Source organism: Macrobrachium rosenbergii, chromosome 37 (genome assembly GCF_040412425.1).
Source record: "Macrobrachium rosenbergii isolate ZJJX-2024 chromosome 37, ASM4041242v1, whole genome shotgun sequence".
NCBI classification, from domain to species: Eukaryota; Metazoa; Arthropoda; class Malacostraca; order Decapoda; family Palaemonidae; genus Macrobrachium; species Macrobrachium rosenbergii.
The window spans coordinates 12,817,427-12,840,561 of record NC_089777.1 but is presented as its reverse complement, the minus strand read 5'-3'; the positions used below and the strand labels follow the sequence as shown (position 1 = coordinate 12,840,561).

The window sequence follows — 23,135 nt, the reverse complement described above, 5'->3', positions numbered from 1 at the left end:
AGGCACGCACGCACATACTGTACATACACGTTTATAGTCCACCCACACGGTCTATCGCATAAACAAACCGACGTCTGTGTAACTCCTGAGTGTAGGAGAAGTCGGGGAACGTTTGCTCCTCGCTTGCGTCCGGTATCCGAATCTGGCGTGAAAAAGACATCATAATTTCAGCTGGACGACTTTGCTTTTCGTACAATGTATAACTCGCACTTTGATTTAAGTAAGTTTATCGGTTTCTTTGCGTAAGAAAAACTAGAAACGTCAAAGGAAAAGTAGGTGCAAATAACAAGAGGGAGACGATGAATGCTTTTAGAATTTTAATGAAAAAATAGGAATTAAACAGTTATCAAGGCATTGTGTCTTGACAACAGAATGCTCTTCTAAATAAGAATATGTCATACTAAGGTAAGTACTTTCGGTAATTAGATCATAGTCACGCAAAAAAAAAGAATAAATCAGAACAAGGAAAACATCGTAAAACTCAGGAAAAGAGATAAGTATTATCATTGAGGTGTTATCGCATAACACAGATAACGAAATGATAATATGAAATGGCACATTTGCTGACTGTTTCCATCCGAAAAGTATGGAACTCATTTGAGATGTTCATTATTTCTGCGGCCTAACGGCTCCATTTTTTTTTCGAAATGCCCTTAAGAGTTGCAGAGAAAAGTAAATGAGGCAATAATTTTAGGTGATATTCATCGACGAAGGAAATTATGCTACGAAACCAAACTTGTTCGATCACACATGAATTACTCGTCATCTCACTTTCCGCAGAGGTGAGGTCGATACATATCAACAGGAACGTGTTGGCTTATTCAATTCATACACATACCTACGTACTTACAAAGAGAGAGAGAGAGAAAAAAAGAGAAAATTCTCGCCCTATCTTCTTTATCAGAGATCGTTGCAGGCTTAATTGGAGAAAGATTGAGCCCAGATAACGTAATTAGGAGCTAAAGGTTTCGTTTATCCGATTAGATTAAATTAACGGAACCAAGCACTGCTTTAAATGGCATGCAAGGACACCGCTTCCTCCTTTGCGAAAATTCTGAAGGATCTCTCTCTCTCTCTCTCTCTCTCTCTCTCTCTCTCTGTATATGTGTATATATATATATATATATATATATATATATATATATATATGTGTGTGTGTGTGTGTGTGTGTGTGTGTGTGTGTGTGTGTGTGTGTGTGTGTGCAGAGGTTGCCTAGAAAAAACCAAAGAGGATAGAATTTACGCTGTAAAATGTATTCTGTTTGTTTTTATAGGCAACCTTCATTAGCTGGAATTGTGTGTGCATATGTGTGTGTAAAGGCTCAAATACCCCTTGATATCGAATTAATTCTACATTTAGAATAACCATCACCCGAACGAAATTATTTATAACTTATATGATAAATTCATTTACCATGACCAATTGTATTAGAACTATTCCTTCTGAGTTTATTAGGGTCTGCATTAGTACAAAGTAGATGGAACAGCAAATGGTGGACGTAATGTCAAAGAGTGGCTGGAGGTATATTTGATCATTATTTTGATTGAAGCAAAAGTTAATGCAGTTGGAAGTTTAACCTGGAGACGAACCAGTGCAAATGCACTGTTAGGCTAAGAAGGAATTCAGGAGAACACAGGGAGAAAATGGATGAAAACTGACCTTGGGGTAAAGGCTCATAAGGTCAAGGAATAGATGAAGAATGTGTAGAATTCCAGCAGGGAGATTTGTGGTGTTGGGAAGGTGAGAAGAGGGATTAAAAGCAGATTATTTGAAATGCGTTTACAAGACAGAAGGGAAGATCATGGAGGAGGGATAAGGTTGTTAAGAAGAAGGTAAAGGAGGAAAACAAAGCATGAAAAAAATTGGAGGGGCAGTAGAAGGTGAGTGAGGTCTTTTAGGCAAATAAGATGTTGTTCTACAAGAATAAATAAAGGTGATGAGCAAAGGCTGTCTGAAGATAAAGCAGTTATTAGACGACGGAGTAAATATTTTGAAGATTTGCTGAACCTGGAAAATGGAGGAGAGGCAGAGCTGAATGATGCAAGAATGGAAAAAAGAAATGCAATGATGTGAATTCTTTGGGAAGTGACTGTTCAGTATGTGACTGAGTGGCCGACTGGTGTGTGTAAGGTACACCTGGACGAGGAAAAAGTTCCAAACGAATGTTTGAGAGGAATAATAATTGTTTCTTTATTTAAGAGTAAAATTGATAGATGAAAATGTAAGACTTATGGGGAAATAATGTTTTTTTTTTTTTAATTTATCTGTGAAGTTGTATGGTAGGGTTCTCACTGAGAAAGTAAGAAAGATGACAGAAGGGTTAATGGGGAAGAACAGCGTGAGTTTAGACAAGGAAGAGGGTGTGGGAATAGAATGTTTGTTATGGAGCAGCCGTGTGAGAAGTTTGAAAGTTAAGGAAAAAGGTTTTATGTAATGTAGACGGACCTAGATGAAGTTCAAAATAAAATCGATTGTGAGGCAATGCAGAGGGTGTTGAGGATGTGCGGTATAAAAGATTAATTTCATAAAGGGATGACGAAGATTATATCATTAGAGCACAGAAGCAGTAACCTGGAACGTGAGGATTCACTGGTCTCCAACCTCTCACTTCTTCCTAATGAACACCATACTCTTTGGAAGCTTGAATTTCAAGTCAATGGCCTCTGTGGGCTTGTTCCATAAGAATGGGTTTCATCTTCTGAATAATAATAATAATAATAATAATAATAATAATAATAATAATAATAATAATAATAAGTGACAGCTACAGCAAAGACATTATCTTTCAATTGTGCCTACCTAGGCAGAGGCTAGAATTGCTATTTATACCGACAGCCTATATAGACCAGTTTGGATGATACAAATGCATAGCACAAACCACACGCTACCGGTTGTTGGGCTACGTATAGCCTAGTAATTGTCATGAATATATGGTAACCTCCAATAAACAAGTAAAAAATGCGCTGAAGTTTCTTCAGTATAATTGAGTTTTCTGTATGAGCCGCGGCCCATGAAGCTTTCAGCCACGGCCCAGTGGTGGCATGTCCTATAACGTTGCCAGACTCACGATTATGGCTAACTTTGACCTTAAATAAAATAAAAACTACCGTGGCTAGAGGGCTGCAATTTAGTATGTTTGATGATTGGAGGGTGGATGATCAACATCCCAGTTTGCAGCCCTCTAGCTTCAGTAGTTTCTAAGATCTGAGGGCGGACAGAAAAAGTGCGGACAGAAAAGTGCGGACGGACAGACAAAGTCATCTCAATAGTTTTCTTTTACAAAAAACTAAAAAGAAAAAAATGACATAGATAGAAAAACAATATATAAAACTGAAAACAATGTAAAAGAAATAATTTTTTGTAGTATTCTCAGTAATATTTAACATATGTATTCGCAAACTCGGTAACCCTTCTTGTATCTATTTATAGTTTTCCTTCCCTTCACTTCTTCTTCATGAAGTTTACTCTTTATTCTACATTTACATTAATGTGACTTTCATTAGACCAGCTATCGTTTTCTTACTAATAGACTTTTTATCCAATTTTTAACACAAGGACTATAGCACTTTGTTGTGCCTCTCCCAAGTTTATGCTGCGTCGCATTTTTCGTTACAATAAAATTAGTCAGTGCTTATTGATGACTTCCAGCAACCTCCAGTTTCAATATTTTTCCGTTTTCTCATAAAATTTAAACGCCCATTTCATTTTATTCTGCCTGTGACCAGATTTTGGAATGGTCTTCTTAGGGGGTGTAGTTGAACTGTTGAAACTTCAGGTGTTCAAACAAGGCGCATTTTTAACAGGTGCACATGTGTCACTTTTGCGAGGTTAATTTCTGGTTTGTTTATTTGTTATTTCTCAAATATTTTATCCTCCTGTATTTCTTCTTCCGTATTGGGCCATTACTGGGCCTTCAGGCTGGTAGCATTCTGCTTTTCGAACAGGGGTTGCAGGAATAATAATAATAATAATAATAATAATAATAATAATAATAATAATAATAATAATAATAATAATAATAATAATACATATCCCATGATTATTAACGCTTGTATTGTATCTTTTTTTCGCAGCCACTCTATTCCCTTGCTTCCACATTTAGACAGCATAAATATAATAGAACATTCTTACCATTTAACTTAACTCATCTCTTATACGTGCGGTTCAAACTTGGTTCAAACCAACAATTATAACCGTACCCTGATACCCTCCAAGGTGTTGACCTTGAAAATGAGAGGGGTGTCACAGATAAAATAATATTTCAACCATGAAGTTCGATATATAACATAAATTAATAAATAAATTATATTGAAAAATACTATAAAATGAACTAAGGTTAATAAATGTTGAAATTTTGCTCGTTTAATGTTTTACAATGGGTAGTTTTATATGATACAATACTAATTTATAAAGCTACTCTACATCTGAGCGGCTGCATTTGGAACAACTTTGCCGCAGAAAAGTAAACAAGTCGTGATCTGTCTCTCTCACTTGCAAGAACCATTTCGCTTTATTATATAATATGAAAACACCAGCTTGAAAGGCTTTATTCTCCGTTTACACCGTTATAAAATGACTGATCCGAGGGAAGACCCGTATTATAATCGTCGAATCCGTGGCACCCCTTTCCATCGCCTCCGAAATTTAATTTCATTTGCGTTTTTGGGAGTTAGCTGTCTGGTGGGAGTCGGCTTCTAGTAAGTAACACGAGTTTGCTGTTTTTAAAGGAGTGTTGTTTATATGCCTTTAGAAAACTATTATCTAAGTGGTTATTATATTTTTTTATAAGTTTTTCTGTTATTGTAAGCATAAGATTTTTGCTAGTCAACGGTATTAGGATAGTACCGTGGAACGTGCTCCTGCAAGGGGTTATTTTTGGTCTTGCGATGATATGGATGTTCGTTTTATATGTAGGATTGAATCTACCTCATCCTTGTGAGCTAGAAATGTTAAGGTGGTTGAAGGTTTGTAACCAGGTTCCTAGGCCTAACTGATGATGGGCATGGGTTGATGCGTGTGGGGTCATTTGCCGCACCTTTCGGTATCCCAGTAATTTTTCATCGGGGTCACTTGCGTAGATGTCTTGCTGTGTTCGTCACTGATTCATTAGGCTAGGTAATTCTAAGCCGGCTGTCCGCGGTGAGCTAGACTGTGGCAATTGACGTTTTTCTATGTTATTTTACTTGCTTTACAAGAATTTAGCGTAATATTTTGTCGGCCGGCTGTAACTAAACTGTAATTGACCTTTGAAGACTACACGACTTGAATTACCTAACGCGGGGTAGGTCTAAGCCGGCAGTCCGCGGCGAGCCCACCACCCCCCTCCATGGCTAATACGGCAAGATTGTAAACAGTAAACATCCCTACGATGCGTTAGGTTGGTATTTTTAGGGTGTTTACTGGTTACAATTTTGCTGTATTAGCTATGGAGGGGGTGGTGGCTCGCCATGACTGCCGGCTTAGACCTACCCCGCGTTAGGTAATTCAAGTCGTGTAGTTTAAATTCTTGTAAAACAAGTAAAATAACATAGGAAAACGTCACCTGCCATAGTCTAGCTCACCGCGGACAGCCGGCTTAGATTTACCTTAGGCTATAACCTAGGCTATAATCTGTTAGTAAAATGTGAAACTAGGCTAGTATAAAATATGAAACTAGGCTACTAGCCCACTGCACCCTTCCAGGTTTGGCAACTTCCAGTTTATGTGCAAAATGGGCGCTGTGTTTAGCACCAGCCCCTTGGGGATGAATATAAAACATAAAACAATAATGGTAAATATAAAACATTAACAAAAACATGGACAAAAGGTGGAAAATATCCCTGTTGGCGAATAGCAGGAACCAGGCTGCGTAAGTAGGGTAAATGATCGGGGTTGAGACACATGGGTGGCAGAATTTTTGCTTTTCACTCGATATTTAATTGGAGAAATAACATAAAAATTAAAACTGAGAAAACATTTCAAAAGATTGAAGCTTCATTAACAAAATGAGCTATAGGAAACTGCTAAATAAACTAAAATAAGCATGTGAAGTCTTTGTAAAATAGGTGTTGAAGGCAATTTTGAATCCAATATGGCATCTTCCTTAATACTGTACTGTGACAAAATGGATGGTGATTGGACACATCCTTCCCAGCACTCATTTAACGGTTTACTGACACTAATTGCATACATATGTAATGTTTATAGATATTACTCAAGATTTTAGTCGTAATCAGCACAATACAATAACATTTTGTTGCCTATACTAGTGAAAATATGAGACATGGAATTCCCGTCTGTCATGTGGTTGAATTGAAATACATTTTTACCTATAATCCGTGGTTTTATCCATACGTACATCACAACTGAAGCTCCACAGTGCTTATTTGATTGTAATTATGCACATTTTGTTCTTAATTCACTCACAATACCACTTAAAATACGTGAGACTGTTTGATTACAGTACTTTACTCCATCAAAGTAGTGAAACTGTGCGGGAACAATTTTTCAGCCTTATTGTACAGTACATCTGGCTGCCACAAACATCCGATAGTGGACGACGCATTAGTGAACTGTTTACAATAGAAATGTAGTACAGTATTTTGTTGTTAGGACTTTTCATTTATTTAAGTCAGTATTACTATGTATACTTCTGAGACATGTATTGTGTACATATGAGTATTTCCACTTTGGCAAAAATGCAAGAAAGTTGAGTATGACAATTTATCTAGAACTGGTACGAGAGTCAAGATGCCATGACGTCAAAATGCACGACTGAAATAAAGGTTTTAAATCCAAAATTGTCACTTAAAACACCATTGTATTTGACAAAACTTACACTGTGTACGTGATATATATATTACACTATGTAATATATATTAATTGATGAAAAAATAGGAAAACGCGAAAAATAGTTACATCATAATGTTCACACCTAAAGCGTTGAAATTTGTCTCGGGAATCTGGTTTGCTCCAACAACAAATATTTTCAAATGAATTATTATGAACATGTAATACATTTACTCAATTTATTACCTTATTCTGGTGTTTAGCTGCCTAGTTTTTTAAATATTATCTAGCGCTCTGGCGTCCCGAAAATTCGCTAGAGTTCCCCGTCCAAGCCCCGAAACGTGCCAGCGTGTACCACTGATGTCAAGGAAACAGTGTCAGCGTCTATGGGTATAAAGATTTTGCAGATTTAACATAGGAAATGGGCAGTTTGTTTACGCAACTGACTCAGCAACTATCAAGATGGCGTCACTCTCCACTTTTAAAGTGTTTTAAGTAAAAGTTTTGAGTGTCATGGCTTCTAAGTTAGCACCACGCACGGCTAAATCTTAGCGAACCTCTGTTTATTTGGAAATATGCCATTATTTCATAATTTAGAAGAAAACTGTTACTTTGATAGGAACGTAGAGGTCTCGGCACGTTGTGTAGAGGGGCCACAAGTCTCACTGATGCTGATGGGGGTGCATTCGAATGCATTTTCTGGAAGTGGCCAAATAGTGGAGGAATGTCGCATTGTCTCATGTCCCGAGCGTTTACCCTAGTTTCAACTTTTACCAATCTTTTAAATATTTTTTATAGTTAATGATGATATAACTTCTTCTTACTAAATTATAGTTGTTCCTACCAGAGTACAAACCTCCACTTTTCACATGGAGGCATCCTACTGCGTATACTGTAGGCTATGCAGATAGCCATATGCTAACTGAGAATACAAAAGAACAAGGAAAATGTGAAGGAGACGGCTGCACAAAGATATCGTTTATTAGGCTAATATATTTTTATTAGTGAAGAATATGTAAATGGTATATATAATGCAGTACAGGTGAGATAATTTGAGAAATTTACAGAGACGGTAAGAAAGTTCTGCAGGGTGTCGTGCTCAGGACCAGCCCCATGGGGGTGAAAGCAAAAACAAGCAAAAGATGGTAAATTTCTCTTGATTTAGTAAATTCCTCAGATTATCCTGGTATATTTCCCAAATTACCTGACCTGTACTGCATTAAGTACATCCTTTTATACATTCTTCAGTAAAAAATTATATTAATGAATTACTGTATATCATTTTGCGGTTATCTGCTTTACATTTACTAAGAACAATGCAGGTAGGCCTAGGGCATGATGCCTACTTTCCCAGCCTACCTTCCCATTGTGATTCTGGCCATGATTGCATTCAGATGTATTGGATATTGTGCATGATGTACATACTAGTGACCTTTGGTGTGTACTTTTTGTGTCTTGTGGTTGATCTTGTGACGAGATTATGATATATAACAGTGAGGTAGTGTTGTATAAATGCTAGTGTGATCATAAATAAGGTTCTACAAAGGTGTGACACATACTTGAACTTTAGTTATGTATTGGAAGTATGGAGGCAAAATTCAGGGTTCATCACTGTGCAGGGAAGGACAGGCCTACAATAGTTTTGTCTCCAGTGGCAGTAGGCAGGCATTATGCTTCTATTTCTTGTAGAGAAAGTAAGTGTGTAAAGGATTCCATATGTGTAGAATGTGAGGGGTGACTTTCTCCCCAGCGGGACCTATAAAAAAAAAAAAAGAAAGCGAGAGAGAGAGAGAGAGAGAGAGAGAGAGAGAGAGAGAGAGAGAGAGAGAGAGAGAGAGAGAGAGAGAGAAGCAAGCAGAAGAGAGACATGTCCAGGGAACCCATGTTGAGCCCTTCTCTTCACCCCCATCCCCTTCCTCAATCTCCCGTGCCCCAGTTGGTTCCTGTTGGGGAAAAAGTTGAGAAACCTTCATCAGAAGAAAGATCTAAGCATACACAACAATGAAATTTTGGAGGTGCTGCTCAAGTGGAGAAAGGTGGAGAAGCTTCGACAGACCAGCATGGTGACCCACTTGGTCCATAACAGGCCCTTCCCCCTTACTAATTTTTATAACTAATCTCCCTTCATCTCCTCTTGAATCCCTCAACCCACCTGGTCTAAGCAGGTGTCACCTGTAAGATGATTTATTTTCATAAATAGGATGATCTTTAGGCTAAACTGCATTGAGTTGTTTTCAGCTTGATTGCCCGTATTAATCTTAGTTTTGTAGCCTAGGCTATGCAAATCCGCTAGTCCATGTCTAGCCTAGGGCTATGCTAGTCCATGTCTAGCCTAAAAGGGTGATAAGTATATTCAATGCTATGTTTAATGTAAAATTGATAACTTAGAAAGAAACCTGTTTTCCCTGTGAAGATGATAACATCATTTCCAAGCGTAGGCTACATCATCAGGCTAGACAACTGAGAGAAATATGTGTAAGTCTAGGCTAGGCCTATGTGGTTTTGTGGAAGTTTAGCATTTGCTATCATTTCTTAAATGGATAACTTGGGAAAGTTTAGGTAGGCTACAATGCAATGTTAGGAAAGTCAGGATAATTTATCCATGGTATTCAAGAGTCATGGATGCTTTATAGTCTACAGACACAACAGCCCCAATACAGGCAGTCTTCGGGGTTACAGCGGCTCCGACCTACAGTGCTTTTTCAAATATATTCATAAAAAAATCAGTTCTGGGTAACAGCTGATGTTCCGGATTACAGTGCTGTAAGTGCCGTAACTAGGATTGTGAGTGGCGTAGCTGTAGGTACTATAACAAGGTGAGAAAACTGGTTTAGGAAGCTGTAGCCACCTGGAGGGTTCACTATAAGGAGGTCCCTCCTATAAGGATGGGAGAAAATTGGTTTAATACCAGGGCAAAGCTTAAAAATCTGCTTGTTTCCCCAGCTTTATGATAAGTCTCTCTCTCTCTCTCTCTCTCTCTCTCTCTCTCTCTCTCTCTCTCTCTCTCTCTCTCTCTCTCTCTGAGTTATGGCGTTTTCCAACTTACGGCACGCCGCTGGAATGGAACCCCCACCATAACCAGGGAACAGCCTGTATTAGTAAGGAAATCTTAGTAAGGTATTTGCTCAGTTATATGACAGCATTGTGTTTGCAAAGGAAAACTAGTGGACAATTGAAAAGTCTAAAAACATATCACTGGTATGAAGGTAGCGTGAGGTGCTTTGATTTAGGCTGATAATAGGCTATTCACAATATTCACTGTTCGGTTGTCAAGAGGTAAGTGTAAACAGATATAAATTTAAAGTAGCATAATTGTGTACAGTATGCTTGCAATAGTCATAACGACAATAGCTTTAAATTAAAAGCTTCCTATAGTAACAAAAACCAAATAGGTTACAGTTTGTTACAAATATCCATATGTTTTTTTTTTGCCAATTTATTGATTTTCAGTCCCACAAGAAAAATGAAAAGTTGCCACATTACCTCTTAATTAAAAATGTTTTTGTTCTGCTAATATTCTGTTGTGCTGGATCCTGCTGAAACAGGCTTCTCTTTTATCAAAGGTTCTTTTTCTGTACATCCATTGGCATAACAGTGGACATTTAATCAGTTAATTAGTATGTTCCCGATACAACTGTACTGAAAAAATTTTAGGTTAAAGCCTCATGCTGTTTGGGAAATAATGGCATGAAATTAAGGTTTTAGATATAAATCTTCCCCCTCTTTAGTGAAACAAGATAAAATCCTCCATTGGCTATTCGTCATGTGCCAATATGTCCATAGCTAATGACAGAAAACTGTCAACTATTCATAAGGACAAAAGATTCTAGACACAGAGACAGTTATAACATAAACCCCACTTAATTTTTTTTTAAATGAACCTTATCTCTCCATAATATAGCTTTTATTTCCACGTCAGCGGTAGTAAAAGCTATATACAGGCAGTCCCCGGTTATCTGCAGGCTCGGTTACCGGCGCTCCGGTTTACGGCGCTTGTATAGCAACGAAAATTGACAATTTTCACTCATCTCAGCCTTCCACCTTCCTCCCGAGGGAACCCCCCAATGTTTAGGCACTGCCTAGGGAAGGACACGCTGAGTGACAGGTTCCTTTCTTTAAAGGAGGTGAACCCACATACTGTGCGTACATCGTGCAGGAGAATGTTTTTAATAAGGATGGTCCATGTTCAGAGTCTTGTGTCTGGCCATCTGAGCAGTGGTTGAAGTTCGCTATGAAGAGGAAAATAAGAGTCTCCTCTGTGTCATTGAAGTTCACTACAGGCAGTCCCCAGTTATTGGTGGGGGTTCCGTTCCCAACGGCGTGATGATAACCAAAAATCACCGATAACCAGAAATCGACGATTCCGGTGCTTATCGGTGCCGATAAGTGGTTATCATCACCTCTATTAGGTGTTTATCGGGGCTGATCTCTGGTTATTGGCACCAATAAGCAAATATTGGTGCTGAAAATCCGGCTATCTTCCCCGAAAATCTAGTTATTATTGTCGCTAGACAAGCCCTGAAAAACCGGATCACCGATAACTGACCCTGACGATAACTGGGGACTGCCTCTACTCCGCGGGCGACAATAAAGGTCATCTTTGTAATTTTCCTTCCACCAGCAAAACTTCCTCCTGCTGTTACTACTCCTAAGGGAGCAGTTTTCCCCTTGCTGACTCCCATTGAATGTTCGATGGAGAACCTTTGAAGGGGAGAGGACACCTGTTCTGGCATTTCTTGAGAAGCCTCCTTTCACTCTGAGGGAGAGCTTTCCTCTGGCAGACACTCTTGGAACAAAGAGAAAGGTCTCACATTTACCCAGCCAGAGAACATGAAGAGAGTATGCAGGTGTTTCTTCACCCCCTCCCTCTCTGCGAAGAGAGTGGTTCAGTGCCCCCAGGATAGTGATTTGGCCTGCCTGGCCCAATCTACCAGGCCAAGCAAAAGGAGGTCCCCCAATCAGTCTCATCTGCCTGTAGAAGCTATGGCTTCATGGAAAACTGGGCATGACTGAGGGATAACACCTGCTTATGTTCACATGAGTGGGACTGCTTTCCCCAACCCATGCGATGTTGTCTGAGTGGGTTAATGATCGCCCATAGCTTCGCTTACCTAGCAAGGTTTCAGTCTTTGCCAGGCTGTCACCTCCACCTCTTTGGGGTTTACCAGGAGTCTTAGGGCCGGGACAGAGACTGTCCTTGATCCCATCCCAGCCCACTCCTACTAAGGAAGCATACATTCCTGGTGCTGTCCTCATGGCCAGACAGGTCTTATGCCTGAGTGGTTAGATCTCCAGGGGGTTTGGTGAGTTTCCCTCAACTGCTAAGGGAGTAACTGGAGAGGATTGGGTACCAGAGGGACCTGAGGGTCCTCTACTCCAGGTCTTGGACACCCCCAAGTTACAGAGGCATTTTGTAGAGGCCATAAGGTTAATTCATCACTTTGGTGACTTAGAGAAAGAGACTGTGGCTTGTTCTGCAGATAGGCCCTTGGCCATTGAGTCCTTTATGGGTCCCCAGAAGGAACCCAAGACCCCAATAGACCTGCTGTGGGCTAGACTTGCTAGAAGGGTTTAGGACCGGGTGAATTCGCTTGTTTCTGGGTAAGACAATTTGGTTAGGTCCAGCTGGTCTAGTAAGGTACTACTTTTGCCTCTTGCTTACCAGAGGAAGTATTATGTTCCATCTGAGGGTATACTGCTGACCAAACAGGCGGACCCAACTTGACTCGTCTGTCCTGTGTTAGCACTTGATTGTCTCTGCGCGGAGGGAGTCTCGTTTTGCAGATGGGTCTGCAGCACTGGAGTCGACTGCCATGGTAACACACTTTAGAGACTGTTGCTGTTTGGAGGTGGGGTGATCACTTTCCTTGCCCATTAGACAACCAACCTATGGTCAAATCTGGTGTTGAAGAGGTGAGATGCTATTTTGCCTCAGCTCTCTCAGTATGTTGGACCAGAGTTGGCTTTGGCACTTGAATGGACTGGCGCTGGGATCTGCCTCCCTCTTTCCTCAGAGTGAGGTGGAGGCCATGGGGACAGGCATAGAGTCAAGAATAATGACTAGCTCCCATCAGGCAGTGTCATAAAAGACCTCTTGGTCTTCATGAGGTACTGCAGCCCAGCCTTTGGGTGAGGCTGGCCCTTCCTTGTTGGGTCAGAGAAAGTCCCAGACTTCCTCTGCCCCTTGTTGAGAAATCCTGCCTTCTTTTGCCCTAGTAGGAGAGGTGCGGGGTTGCGCCCCTTGCAGCCCCCTGTTCAGTCTTGGAAGCGAGGCAAGGCTTGCTGCCGATGGTGAGGGTATTGTTGATCTGTTGGGCAACATAGCAGCAACACGGAACGGAGACCTGGGTAGTGGATGTCCTGTGGGAAGGATACGTACTACTTTTCGAGTACCCACCACCCCTCACTTTCAATCCAGTCTAGTTCCATAGGTACATTCCCAGCCCAGAGGACCTCACCCTTTGGGAGGAGGTGAACGTGATGCTGAGGAAGGGCATAATAGAAGTCGTGCATAGTCGGCCTAATGGCATTTCAAGCTGTGTGTTCTTAGTAGAGAAAGCAAAAAGTTGTTTAACTGGTTCATTTGTCAGGCCTGGTTCAAGATGGAAACTTTTTTTTGAGTGTTAGATTCCATGCTTTCAGTGGACCTAAAGGATGCTTATTTTCAAATACCCATCCATCAGTCTTTTTGAAAGTACCTCTGCTTTACCCAGGGGGTGGGGGGGATCTTTCAGTTCCGGCCACTGTTTCATGTGAGTGTTCACACTGGTTTCAGCCTGAGCCCATTCACACAGGATATGTCATTGAGGTATCTAATGAGAGGTTGTCTCCTCAAACTGTGTCACAACTTGGATGTGGTGATAAATTCCAAGAAGTCGATCTCAGGTTTTTAAAGGCTTCTTTCGTATTGAATGTTCGTAGTGGTTGACAGTAATAATAATGGTAAGTAGCACAAAAAAATTTTGTGCATTGTTTGTATGTAAACATTTAGATAACTTATGTCCCATAAATCTAAACTTATTCAGCTGGATGTACCTTCCTCAGCAAGTCCAAGCGAGCATTATAAAATGGTAGAAATGTGATTTGGTGGTGTTGTTGAACTACCTTACTTTATAATGATGATAAGAATATGGCTTGAGACTTCTTTTGTCTGCCGATGATGCCTTTCTCAGATAACACCATTCCATACTAGACAGTTTAACTTAGGTAGAGAGGTTTTTGTTTATGAAACATAAAAGTACTTTTACGTGTTTTTGCTGTGACAAAGGTAGATTTGGTTTGCCATACCTGTCCCTATTTTGTCATCGTAACTGAAAACTTGAAATACTAAAGTTATCCAAAGAAGTTGAGAATGTTTACAGGAGTAATTAAATGTCTGTTCTACTTTTGGGTATTAAAGTGTGACCTTTGCTATTAAACAAATTATTAAACATTGCAGTGTACAATTGTTGTTAGTGTTTGTGCATTTCTGTGTGTGTGACTAGAGTTGCAGTGATTAAAATCATTGTTGCGAGTACCATGGTAGTTTTAAAGATGAATGATCGTTAGGCTGTCAGGGGTAGAACTGAATTAATAGTGGTTTTTCTTTTCAGTTTCCTCCCCTCTACCCAGTTAGTGCTAAATAAACTTGAAGAGTTTGGTAAGAAAAACACTGAAGAGTTTGAGCTCAGGCGCCTTTTAGTTCAAGAAAGTTTGACTGGGGCTGCATACCGTCTTCAGGAACAAAATGAAAAAGAACCAGAATCTGAAAACTAATCAAGAAAGAGTCTGAACAACATGAAAAATTACTTGAGCATCTTTGAAGATTGCCATTTCATTCGCAGAATATACCATGCAGCAGACAAAGATAGTGAAAACGCCAGATTTTTTCTACTCGTTTCATTATACAACAAGAGTTAAATACTGGCTGATGAGAGTTTTTTTACACCATATGGCATTGTTACGTTTTTCACAGTTGATTATTCCATTTGTTGCCCATATGGTTCACATATATCCTGGACATATGTTGCTTTATGGTAAAGACTATCTGATCATGTTGAGGTCCTGCCTAAGCCTCAAGTAGCACATGGTGTATATATGGAATGGATAGTGTATAGTTTTTATGGACTTGTACAGGTGTAAATAAAGGATAAACTAAACTAAAAACACAATCCCCAAGATGAGTGCCAGTAGGGGAACTAGTGGTCGTCTCTCGCGGAAAAGGAAAAATGAAGATAGTTCACAGTCTCAGTTGGCCACTGCATTGCACGATATTACGGATGATTTTGAAGATATATCGACAGTGTTCAGGTAACTTAATTTCTTTATTATTCTTGGAGTTAAGTGGAGCATTGATGGCTGGTAACACAACCTTTTCGGGTCCTTGAATTGTTAAAGTAGTAAGGTTATGGATGTAGTGATTCAAGCACAGGAGCTACAAATTTAATGCATTTTAGTTTTCTGTAAAAGAAAACTGTTGAGATGGCTTTGTCTGTCCATCCGCACTTTTTCTGTCTGCCCTCAGATCTTAAAAACTACTGAGGCTAGAGGGCTGCAAATTGGTATGTTGATCATCCACCCTCCAAACATCAAACATACCAAATTGCAGCCTTTATCATCAATGCTATGATTAAGGGTGTTAGTTAAAAATTCGTACCATATAGAAAACCTTTTTAGTATTGTACTGTACACAATTATAAGAAAACCTTTCCACTGCATCGGTTATTTCTTCACTCATAGTTTGCAGAAGACATATATGTATATATATTTCTTTTAGTGTATTGCATCTTGAATGTACAAGTAGTTAGCATACTAAAATTTTTATGCTGTGACCTGTCACAAAGTTTCTGGTCAGTCAAATCAATACCTTTAAAACATTTAATTGTACCTTGAGAAAAATATTCTGTCCACATCACAGCTACTAGTGCTGCTTCATATGACTGTCAGTAGAGGTTGTTGTAGAGACTATTCTGCTGGTACTCACAAACAGGGGAATGTTTTATTTCACCATAAACCTTTATACTTTTAATATCTATATCTATCATTATTTTTTTTTTTATCTCTATAAGTCATAAAGAATGTGGTACTTGCATGCAACAAAATATTCTCATAAATTACTTTTGCTGCAATAGAGGAATCTCTTTGTTTACTTTTACTTGATGATTTCAAAGCCATAATTAGCAGCTGCTGAATTTCTATTTAAAGAAAACTATCCAGTCGCTCTATTTAAAGAAAACTATCCTGTCGCTCTCTGGGCTGGTACACATAACAGAAGAGCTTCTCCATCTGTTGTCATTCTTCCTCCTTTACATCATTGAATTAAGTCTGTCCTGGTATGATTTTGGCAAAGAATCACAAGTGCTGGATAGAGATTTGCTGAGTGTTATGAACCACTTTTTGTTCTACAGGTTCCATTACACAAAATTACTCATATGGGACTGGAATGGCTGGAGGGACCAGGGACAAGCCAGAGGAGGGTGCAAAATAAATGCCAAAAATACCTTAAGTCTAATTTATTACATACAAATTTACATATTTACAACTGAGTTCAGGTTTTAGGTAGCAAAAAGACAATAAATGGTCATTAACATAACATTTAAGCAGAAACAAGTGACCATTAAATTTAAATTAGTCAAAAGACAGAATCAACAGTTATAAATGCAAATAAATGCTTAACAGCAGTAGTCAAAAATCAGTAAACATCAAACTCAATACATACTGTAAATGTAAACAGCAAATTTCCAGAGCCATACACTTGCTCTACACCACTAAATAATAATGAAATAGACAATCATAACATGGTCAATTAAATCATTATAAAATACAAAGATAGGCAGCAAACAATAATGGTGACATATCACCAAGGTAGTTTAAAACAAAATCAAATTCCAAAGAATTGTCGAGGCAGTCTTTTGCCGCCAACCAGGATAAACAGAAGACGTAATCGGTGATTCATCGAACACAGCAATTAGCCTCAGCACAGATGAACTCGCCGACTCGTCGAGATGGTCTTTTACCGTTGAAATATCCTCTCGCTGCTACTCCAGAAGTCAAATCACACATGTAGAGGACCTCATCCTCCCGCCGAAGTAAACAGGTCCATAACCCCTGCTACCAAACAAAGTGACTTCCCGCTGCTCTATCAAAACATGCTGCTGCTGCTGCCTTCTTGGCTGAGTGTCGCCAAGAACCGATCTGTCTGCCACCCAAAACCTGACTGCCGCTGTCACTCACACCGTGACAGACGAAAACTCGCCAATCTGACGAAAACACTGGAGGGAAGGAGAAACGGAAACTACTTTAACATCATTCCCGCAAAGAAACGACCGAACCTGACATGAGATAAAGCCACAAGGTCTGGGTTGTGATTTGCTATGATGAAGTGCTATCAGTGACAAGAAAGTGTGCTCACAATTTGATTATGAATTGGTAAGGGGTAACCATGTTTTTTTTAATGCTCTAGCTAGTAACACTTTGTCAGGTGGTTAGCATGCACTTAATATTTTTTCTTGTCCAAGCCATTCATATTACTTAACCATGGGAAAGGTATTTGGGAAATTTGTATCCATATAGTGTCATTATTGCCCTTTGTATTTTGTGGCTTTTGTTACATTGTATAGGTTATAAAAGTGATTGTAACATGTAAAGTGGTTTGAGATAATGTCACTTGTGCAGTAAATAATTAAGATGAGAAACAGCCTATAAAGCTGAGCATACTCTTTATTTAGGCCCAGGTATTATGTTGCCCAAGAAGCGTAAGTTATTTGATGCTTTCTACCTCAGTGATAAAATATGGTTGGATTATGTTCAGTCGTAACTAATTGTCCACCATGAGATTCTGTATCAAATGGGATTTGATGTGTAAAGTCTAGGGTCATGTTTCAGTGACTACAATTGTAGGCCACCCATGTCATCATTTTCCTAATTTAATTTCTCTTCATTTTTCATTTAGTTATTTTTATTTATGTAGCAGCCGTAAGTGGCAGGAATGACTAGAGAAGGGAACGTGAATAATTATTGAAAGCCCAGTGAAAAGAATGTTTTTAAAGTATTCATTGTTTTAAAACATGTCATCTCACCATTTTGTGGTATTTAGTGCAGAATGACCTTAGGGTCCCAGGAGCTTGGGCTACGCCCTTAAATTTTATACATCCAGCCATCTGTCCTAAATTTACAATTTCTTCACCCAGTGTGGTTGAACATCCTCCATGTCACATAGAATATTGAACAAAATGTGTGTATATAACCCTTTTAAGAAATGCACAGAGTAATACAAAAATATAGAAATTTTCAAAGTGTACTATTCTTGACATAATCACTGTTAAGTTTAGGCCAAGACACATACAGTTTACCTTCCTCCTCCCTTTACCCCGAAGACTTATTAATTGAAGTCATCGCCAAGAGCTTCCGCCTTTTCTTACAGCAGACAGGAAGAGAATACAGTATTGAAGTCTGTCTGGCAGGAATCGTGTTTTAAGCCATGTGACCAGTCTAGTCATTATATTAAAATTTTACAATAGGGAATTTTTTTTTTTTTTTATGAAACACTGTACTGTACTTTTACAGTGTATCAAAGGAGTAATTTATCAAAGGGGAACATCTTAAATATTGTAGTTAAAAAATAAAATTTAATATATACTATACACTGTTACAACCTTATAGTATAACGAGGCTTTGTTTCTAACATTACAGGCAGTACAGACGTTACCAGGTAAAGATGGTTTTGACAGAACAAATCTGTATCCAGCAATTACAGTAAATTGTCACAAGTTTACCTTTATCATTTAGACTCAACAGAATTCTTGAGTCAGTAAGTGTAATTACTATAACGTTTCCTCCAGAACATCATAAATAGCACACAGTAGTACTTATAAAACATAAAAGCCCTTATTATACAGTTTAGACTGATGGCTTCAGTATCATCTAATAGGACAAGCCTATTCTCTTTGCCCAAATATGCTTCCAAATATGCTTCAGTTTTCACAGCAGAACTCTCTTAAATATGTAAGATTATTAATGTGTAATTTTCAGTGATTGGTAGTGCTTTAGAAGCCTTTCAGTGTTATTGTCCTAAAGATCATATCCTAAAAGATTAAGTTTTCATTCCACAAATTTTATGAAATTGATATAAATGCTGACATGGGTGAGATCCCTGTTCAAGCAGGCCATCTTTGAGGAATGATGAATCTGATAAAAAATAAAGTAGAGCAATCACAATTTTGATTTGATTTGTGTTTTTTGTTCCTGAGAGAGCACCACACTGAAATATCTCATCTCTGAAATGTTCAAACTCATCTGACCTCTGGGACTTGGATGAATAACTTTCTTGACCTTATCTAAGAATCCACTAGATGGAGAGCAACACTTACAGTTGAGCATATTTTATTGGATTATTCAGTTTACAACCAGCAATGGACATCTTAAGTGCTGTGAACAAGTCATAGAAAGAAATGTTGTCAAATTTCAACATTTTAAATTTGTCTCATTGCTACTTTTTAAGGACTTATTTATTTAATGGGATCTGATCAGTTGTTTATTTAATGGGATCTAATAATTTATTACAAACAAACCCTTTTTGCTGACCCTGAATGTTAGCTTACTGGTCTTATTAAACTATTTAATAGTGATATCAAAATATGATTTTCCACAGACTATAAGTTTAAAATACAATATTAACTCAAAAACACATCAAAGAGTGATCTTCAATCAAGTATCCATTTACTCCTGAATGGTAACAATACAAATTGGCTGTAAACCAGGGAAATCAAACCTACTCTTTAGCAAAACTTGAACATAAAGGTAAGCAAATTACTTTGGATGGACCCTGAGTTATAAATGCTATTAAGTCTATAGATGATTACCCTAACAAGAGGTAGTTCTTTGTCCCACATGAATAGCTTGGCTTTTTGCTTTATTTCTAAATAACGTACCTATGTTACAGGCAGTCCCCAGTTAACGGCGGGCTCGGTTAATGGCGATCTGGTTTTATGGGGCTTGTCTAGTGACGAAAATCGTCAATTTTCAGCGCCGAAAATCACTGATTTCCGCTTATCGGCGCCGATAATTGGGTATTGGCGCCAATACATACCTAACAGAGGCGCCGATAACTGAAAATCGGCACTTTTCAGTGCTGATAAGCCCGAAAATCGCCGATTTTCAGTTAGTGGCGATTTTCAGTTATCATCACACCCCCAGAATGGAACCCCCGCCGATAACCGAGGACTGCCTGTACTGTGTAAATGCTGGGGAGCACATTGAGTGAATAAATTTAGCAAACTGATGACTATAAACTATACTGTTACATTAAACGTGAGCCCCTTTGCTTGTCTCGTTGAATTTTAGGAGTACCAAACAGATTCACCATAATAACACAAACACAATGAAGGAAAAAATAAGTTAAGTATATCTTAGTTTAACCAGAACTCTGAGCTGATTAACAGCTCTTCTAGGGCTGGCCCGAAGGATTGGATTTATTTTACATGGCTAAGAACCAGTTGGTTACCTAGCAACAGGACCTACAGCTTATTGTGGAATCCGAACCACATTATAGCGAGAAATGAATATCTATCACCAGAAATAAATTCCTCTTCTTCTTCACTGGCCGGTCGAAGATTCGAACTCGCGTCCAGCAGAATGCTATCTGAGAACGAAACCCACTTGCCCAACAAAAAAGTAAAAAAGGAAGTACAAATGTCCCTCTCTCTGCCAGATAACAGTGGAGATATTTCTTTGAGTAGTGGAAAGAAGTGTCACCCTTATTAAAAGGTTTGCCAGGGAAACAAAATTCTGGAAAGTTTCCCTAGTCAGAGGGACCCAGGTCTGTCAAGAGAGTGGTTCCTTTACAGAGAGGTGAAGGAAAGCTGTTGGGCACGCCATTAGTTGATTGGTTTGGTATGAGCACCAAAAATCAGATCAGGGGCCATGGCAGACAGGTAATTGCCTTTATGATTCTGTGGGTCAACAAGGAGGTTCATATTTTTTCCGTCTTTCTTCCATATCAGATAAATCAGTACAGTTCAGGATCAACTGGAAACACTGGTAAATGTCTTAATAACCTAATAGAACTGTTGTGGCCACAGTGAGCTTAGTTTCTTTACCTTCTAAACCTCCTGGAAGGTCTTCCAAAAACTCTTCCATCACAGAACTAAAGCCTCTAGGGCAATTCCATGTCAGTTGCTTGCCAGAAACTCCAACCTTTTCTTATAGGCTTATAGGTTATCAAGCAACATCTCGAGGAAGAATTTCATCATTTTGCAGAGGCTATTTCCAGAACAGAAAAGGAATTGATTGTACCAATCCAAAGGGCACATGTTCTGTAATTGTTGCAGTTCAATTAAGGGTTTATCCTTTCCAGGCTACTGTTTTTGCAGTGGCTGAACTTCAGCTGTCCTTGAAAAGAGTTCAAAGGAGTTGTCTGTCTGCATTAAAAGGATGCAGATTGGCTCTGTCCCAGGTATACAAAGGCTGAGTGACTAATCCTATTCTGTTAACCTTGAATGTCTGTTGACATTTTGAAAGATAGTCTTCACCCTGATGTTTGAAACTGTTGGTGCTTAAGAGACTCAGTGATATTTATGAGCCCTTCCCATAGTCTTCCTTGAAGGAATTGATGCTGGAGACTGCTTCTTGCCCACACTAGCCTAGTTTCCCATTCTGAAAACTGGCTTAGTGTGGCCAAAACACAAACATCTAATGCTTTCCTTCTGCCAACATCTGTGTTTACTTTTCAGTTCTTAGCAGTTCGTCTGCTTTAACCAAGGAGACCTTGCCTTATGCCATGTCAGTTGTGAGGTATTACCTCAAAAGAATCAAATAGTTTAGAAAGGGTGGTTCACAATTGTTTTATCTACCAGCTGCATTTAGTGGGAGGTGGAGGTTTTGAAAATCAGTGTCCTGTAGGCTAAGTTTATTTTATATAAATATGCTTCCACCTTGGAGTCTATGGCATCTGCTCTTATAGTCAAAGCCATTCAAACCTCAGTGGCTTGTAAGTCAAATGTAAGTATTAATAGAGTTTTGAATATGGCTACGTGGAGTTCCCCTTGCAATTTTAACAAATTTGAGATGCGAAAGGAAATATTTAAGTCTTAAAGGATTAGTATACCCTGTGTGTCCAGCAGTGGCTGCAGATCGAGTTGCATCATAGTCTAAAGAGGAGTTGGAGGGTGGTGGTGAGGAAGACAACCTTATTAAGCTATCCTCTGACTGTTAGGTATAGATTTTCTATGGTAAAGTGAAAGCTAAAAGCTAATTACAAACTGTGATCTTACCAATTAGACCCTTGCCCAGTCATGGTCCCTAATGTCCTGTCCACACTAGTGGGTATGCCCGTCGGGCACTTCCAGCTCTTTATATTTTCTCTCACTTCTGAAGCAGTGTTACCAGACAATTGCATCGTTCTGGTTCCATACTAGGTCGGTCAGTATAGTGGAATGGGTTATGGGAACAATGTTTGCCTGTCAGACAGTGCCCGCTAGTGTGGACATGGCTTTAGACTCAAGACTCCCATTAGATGCGCTTTTCTCAGTCAACAGCAGTGGTAACACAGTACCTCTACAGAAAAGTATTTTCTACCCAAGAAAATCTGGATACCAAAGTTGTTCCATCTAAAGAGCTATTCAGGCTGTCATCAAGTAATGGGTTTCTATACAAAAAACAAATAAAAAAAATTGAATTGTTTGTGATAAGGCATGTGCTGTCTCCTGTGATCATGCTTATGTTAGGTGGTATAATACACATTTTTTTTTTTTACAAGTACGAACTACAGTATTTACATACAGTATTTACTTTCTAAAATTTAACTGCCTACCATAAAGGTTTATTAGTAGAGTCTGATACTAGCAAAAGCCTATTTTGGCTAGGCCTGAAAACCCTTTAGTACTGTAATGGGCATTTGACATAGAGGAACACTGTAAACCATCAAAGATAAGTAGTTAAGGCTTCTGTTGTATCAATATTTTGGATTTTTCCCTAGATAGTGACCCCCACAGGTTTTAACCTGGTATGTATCTACCTCTGCGGCGTGCTTAGTACAAGCTCGTTGGGGATTACCATAAAAACATCAGCAAAAGACTGTAAATATCATAAAGATAATGACCCCAAGATATATTAGTCTGAGATAACGACCCCCTGAAAACCCTTGGGGGTCACTATCTAGGAAAGCTCCAATATTTCTTAGGCAGTAAAACGTAATTTAGGTAAAACCACTAAGGTCTACCTTCAGTTTTGGTACCAACATAGTAATGTAAACGAGCAGGGCCAGGTAACAAGCAATTGGCATTATTTACAAAAATTTACATTTTTATAATAACTGTGGAAGAAAATTAACCACAAGAGAATTGCTAAGCAGTATAAAATTGTTAGAAAAGAGAGCAACACATATGCTTCCA

General features: G+C 38.9%; 1 protein-coding gene across 1 annotated transcript in view; it reads left to right on the top strand.

Moving 5' to 3' along the window:
* The first annotated feature begins 4,434 nt into the window (after positions 1–4,434).
* mus312 (mutagen-sensitive 312) overlaps positions 4,435–23,135 on the top strand; it is a 65,062-nt gene continuing 46,361 nt past the window's right edge. The window contains 2 exon segments of the mRNA XM_067081159.1: positions 4,435–4,697; positions 14,361–15,057. Coding sequence (XP_066937260.1) covers positions 14,927–15,057 — 131 coding nt within the window. The 5' untranslated portion in view covers positions 4,435–4,697; positions 14,361–14,926.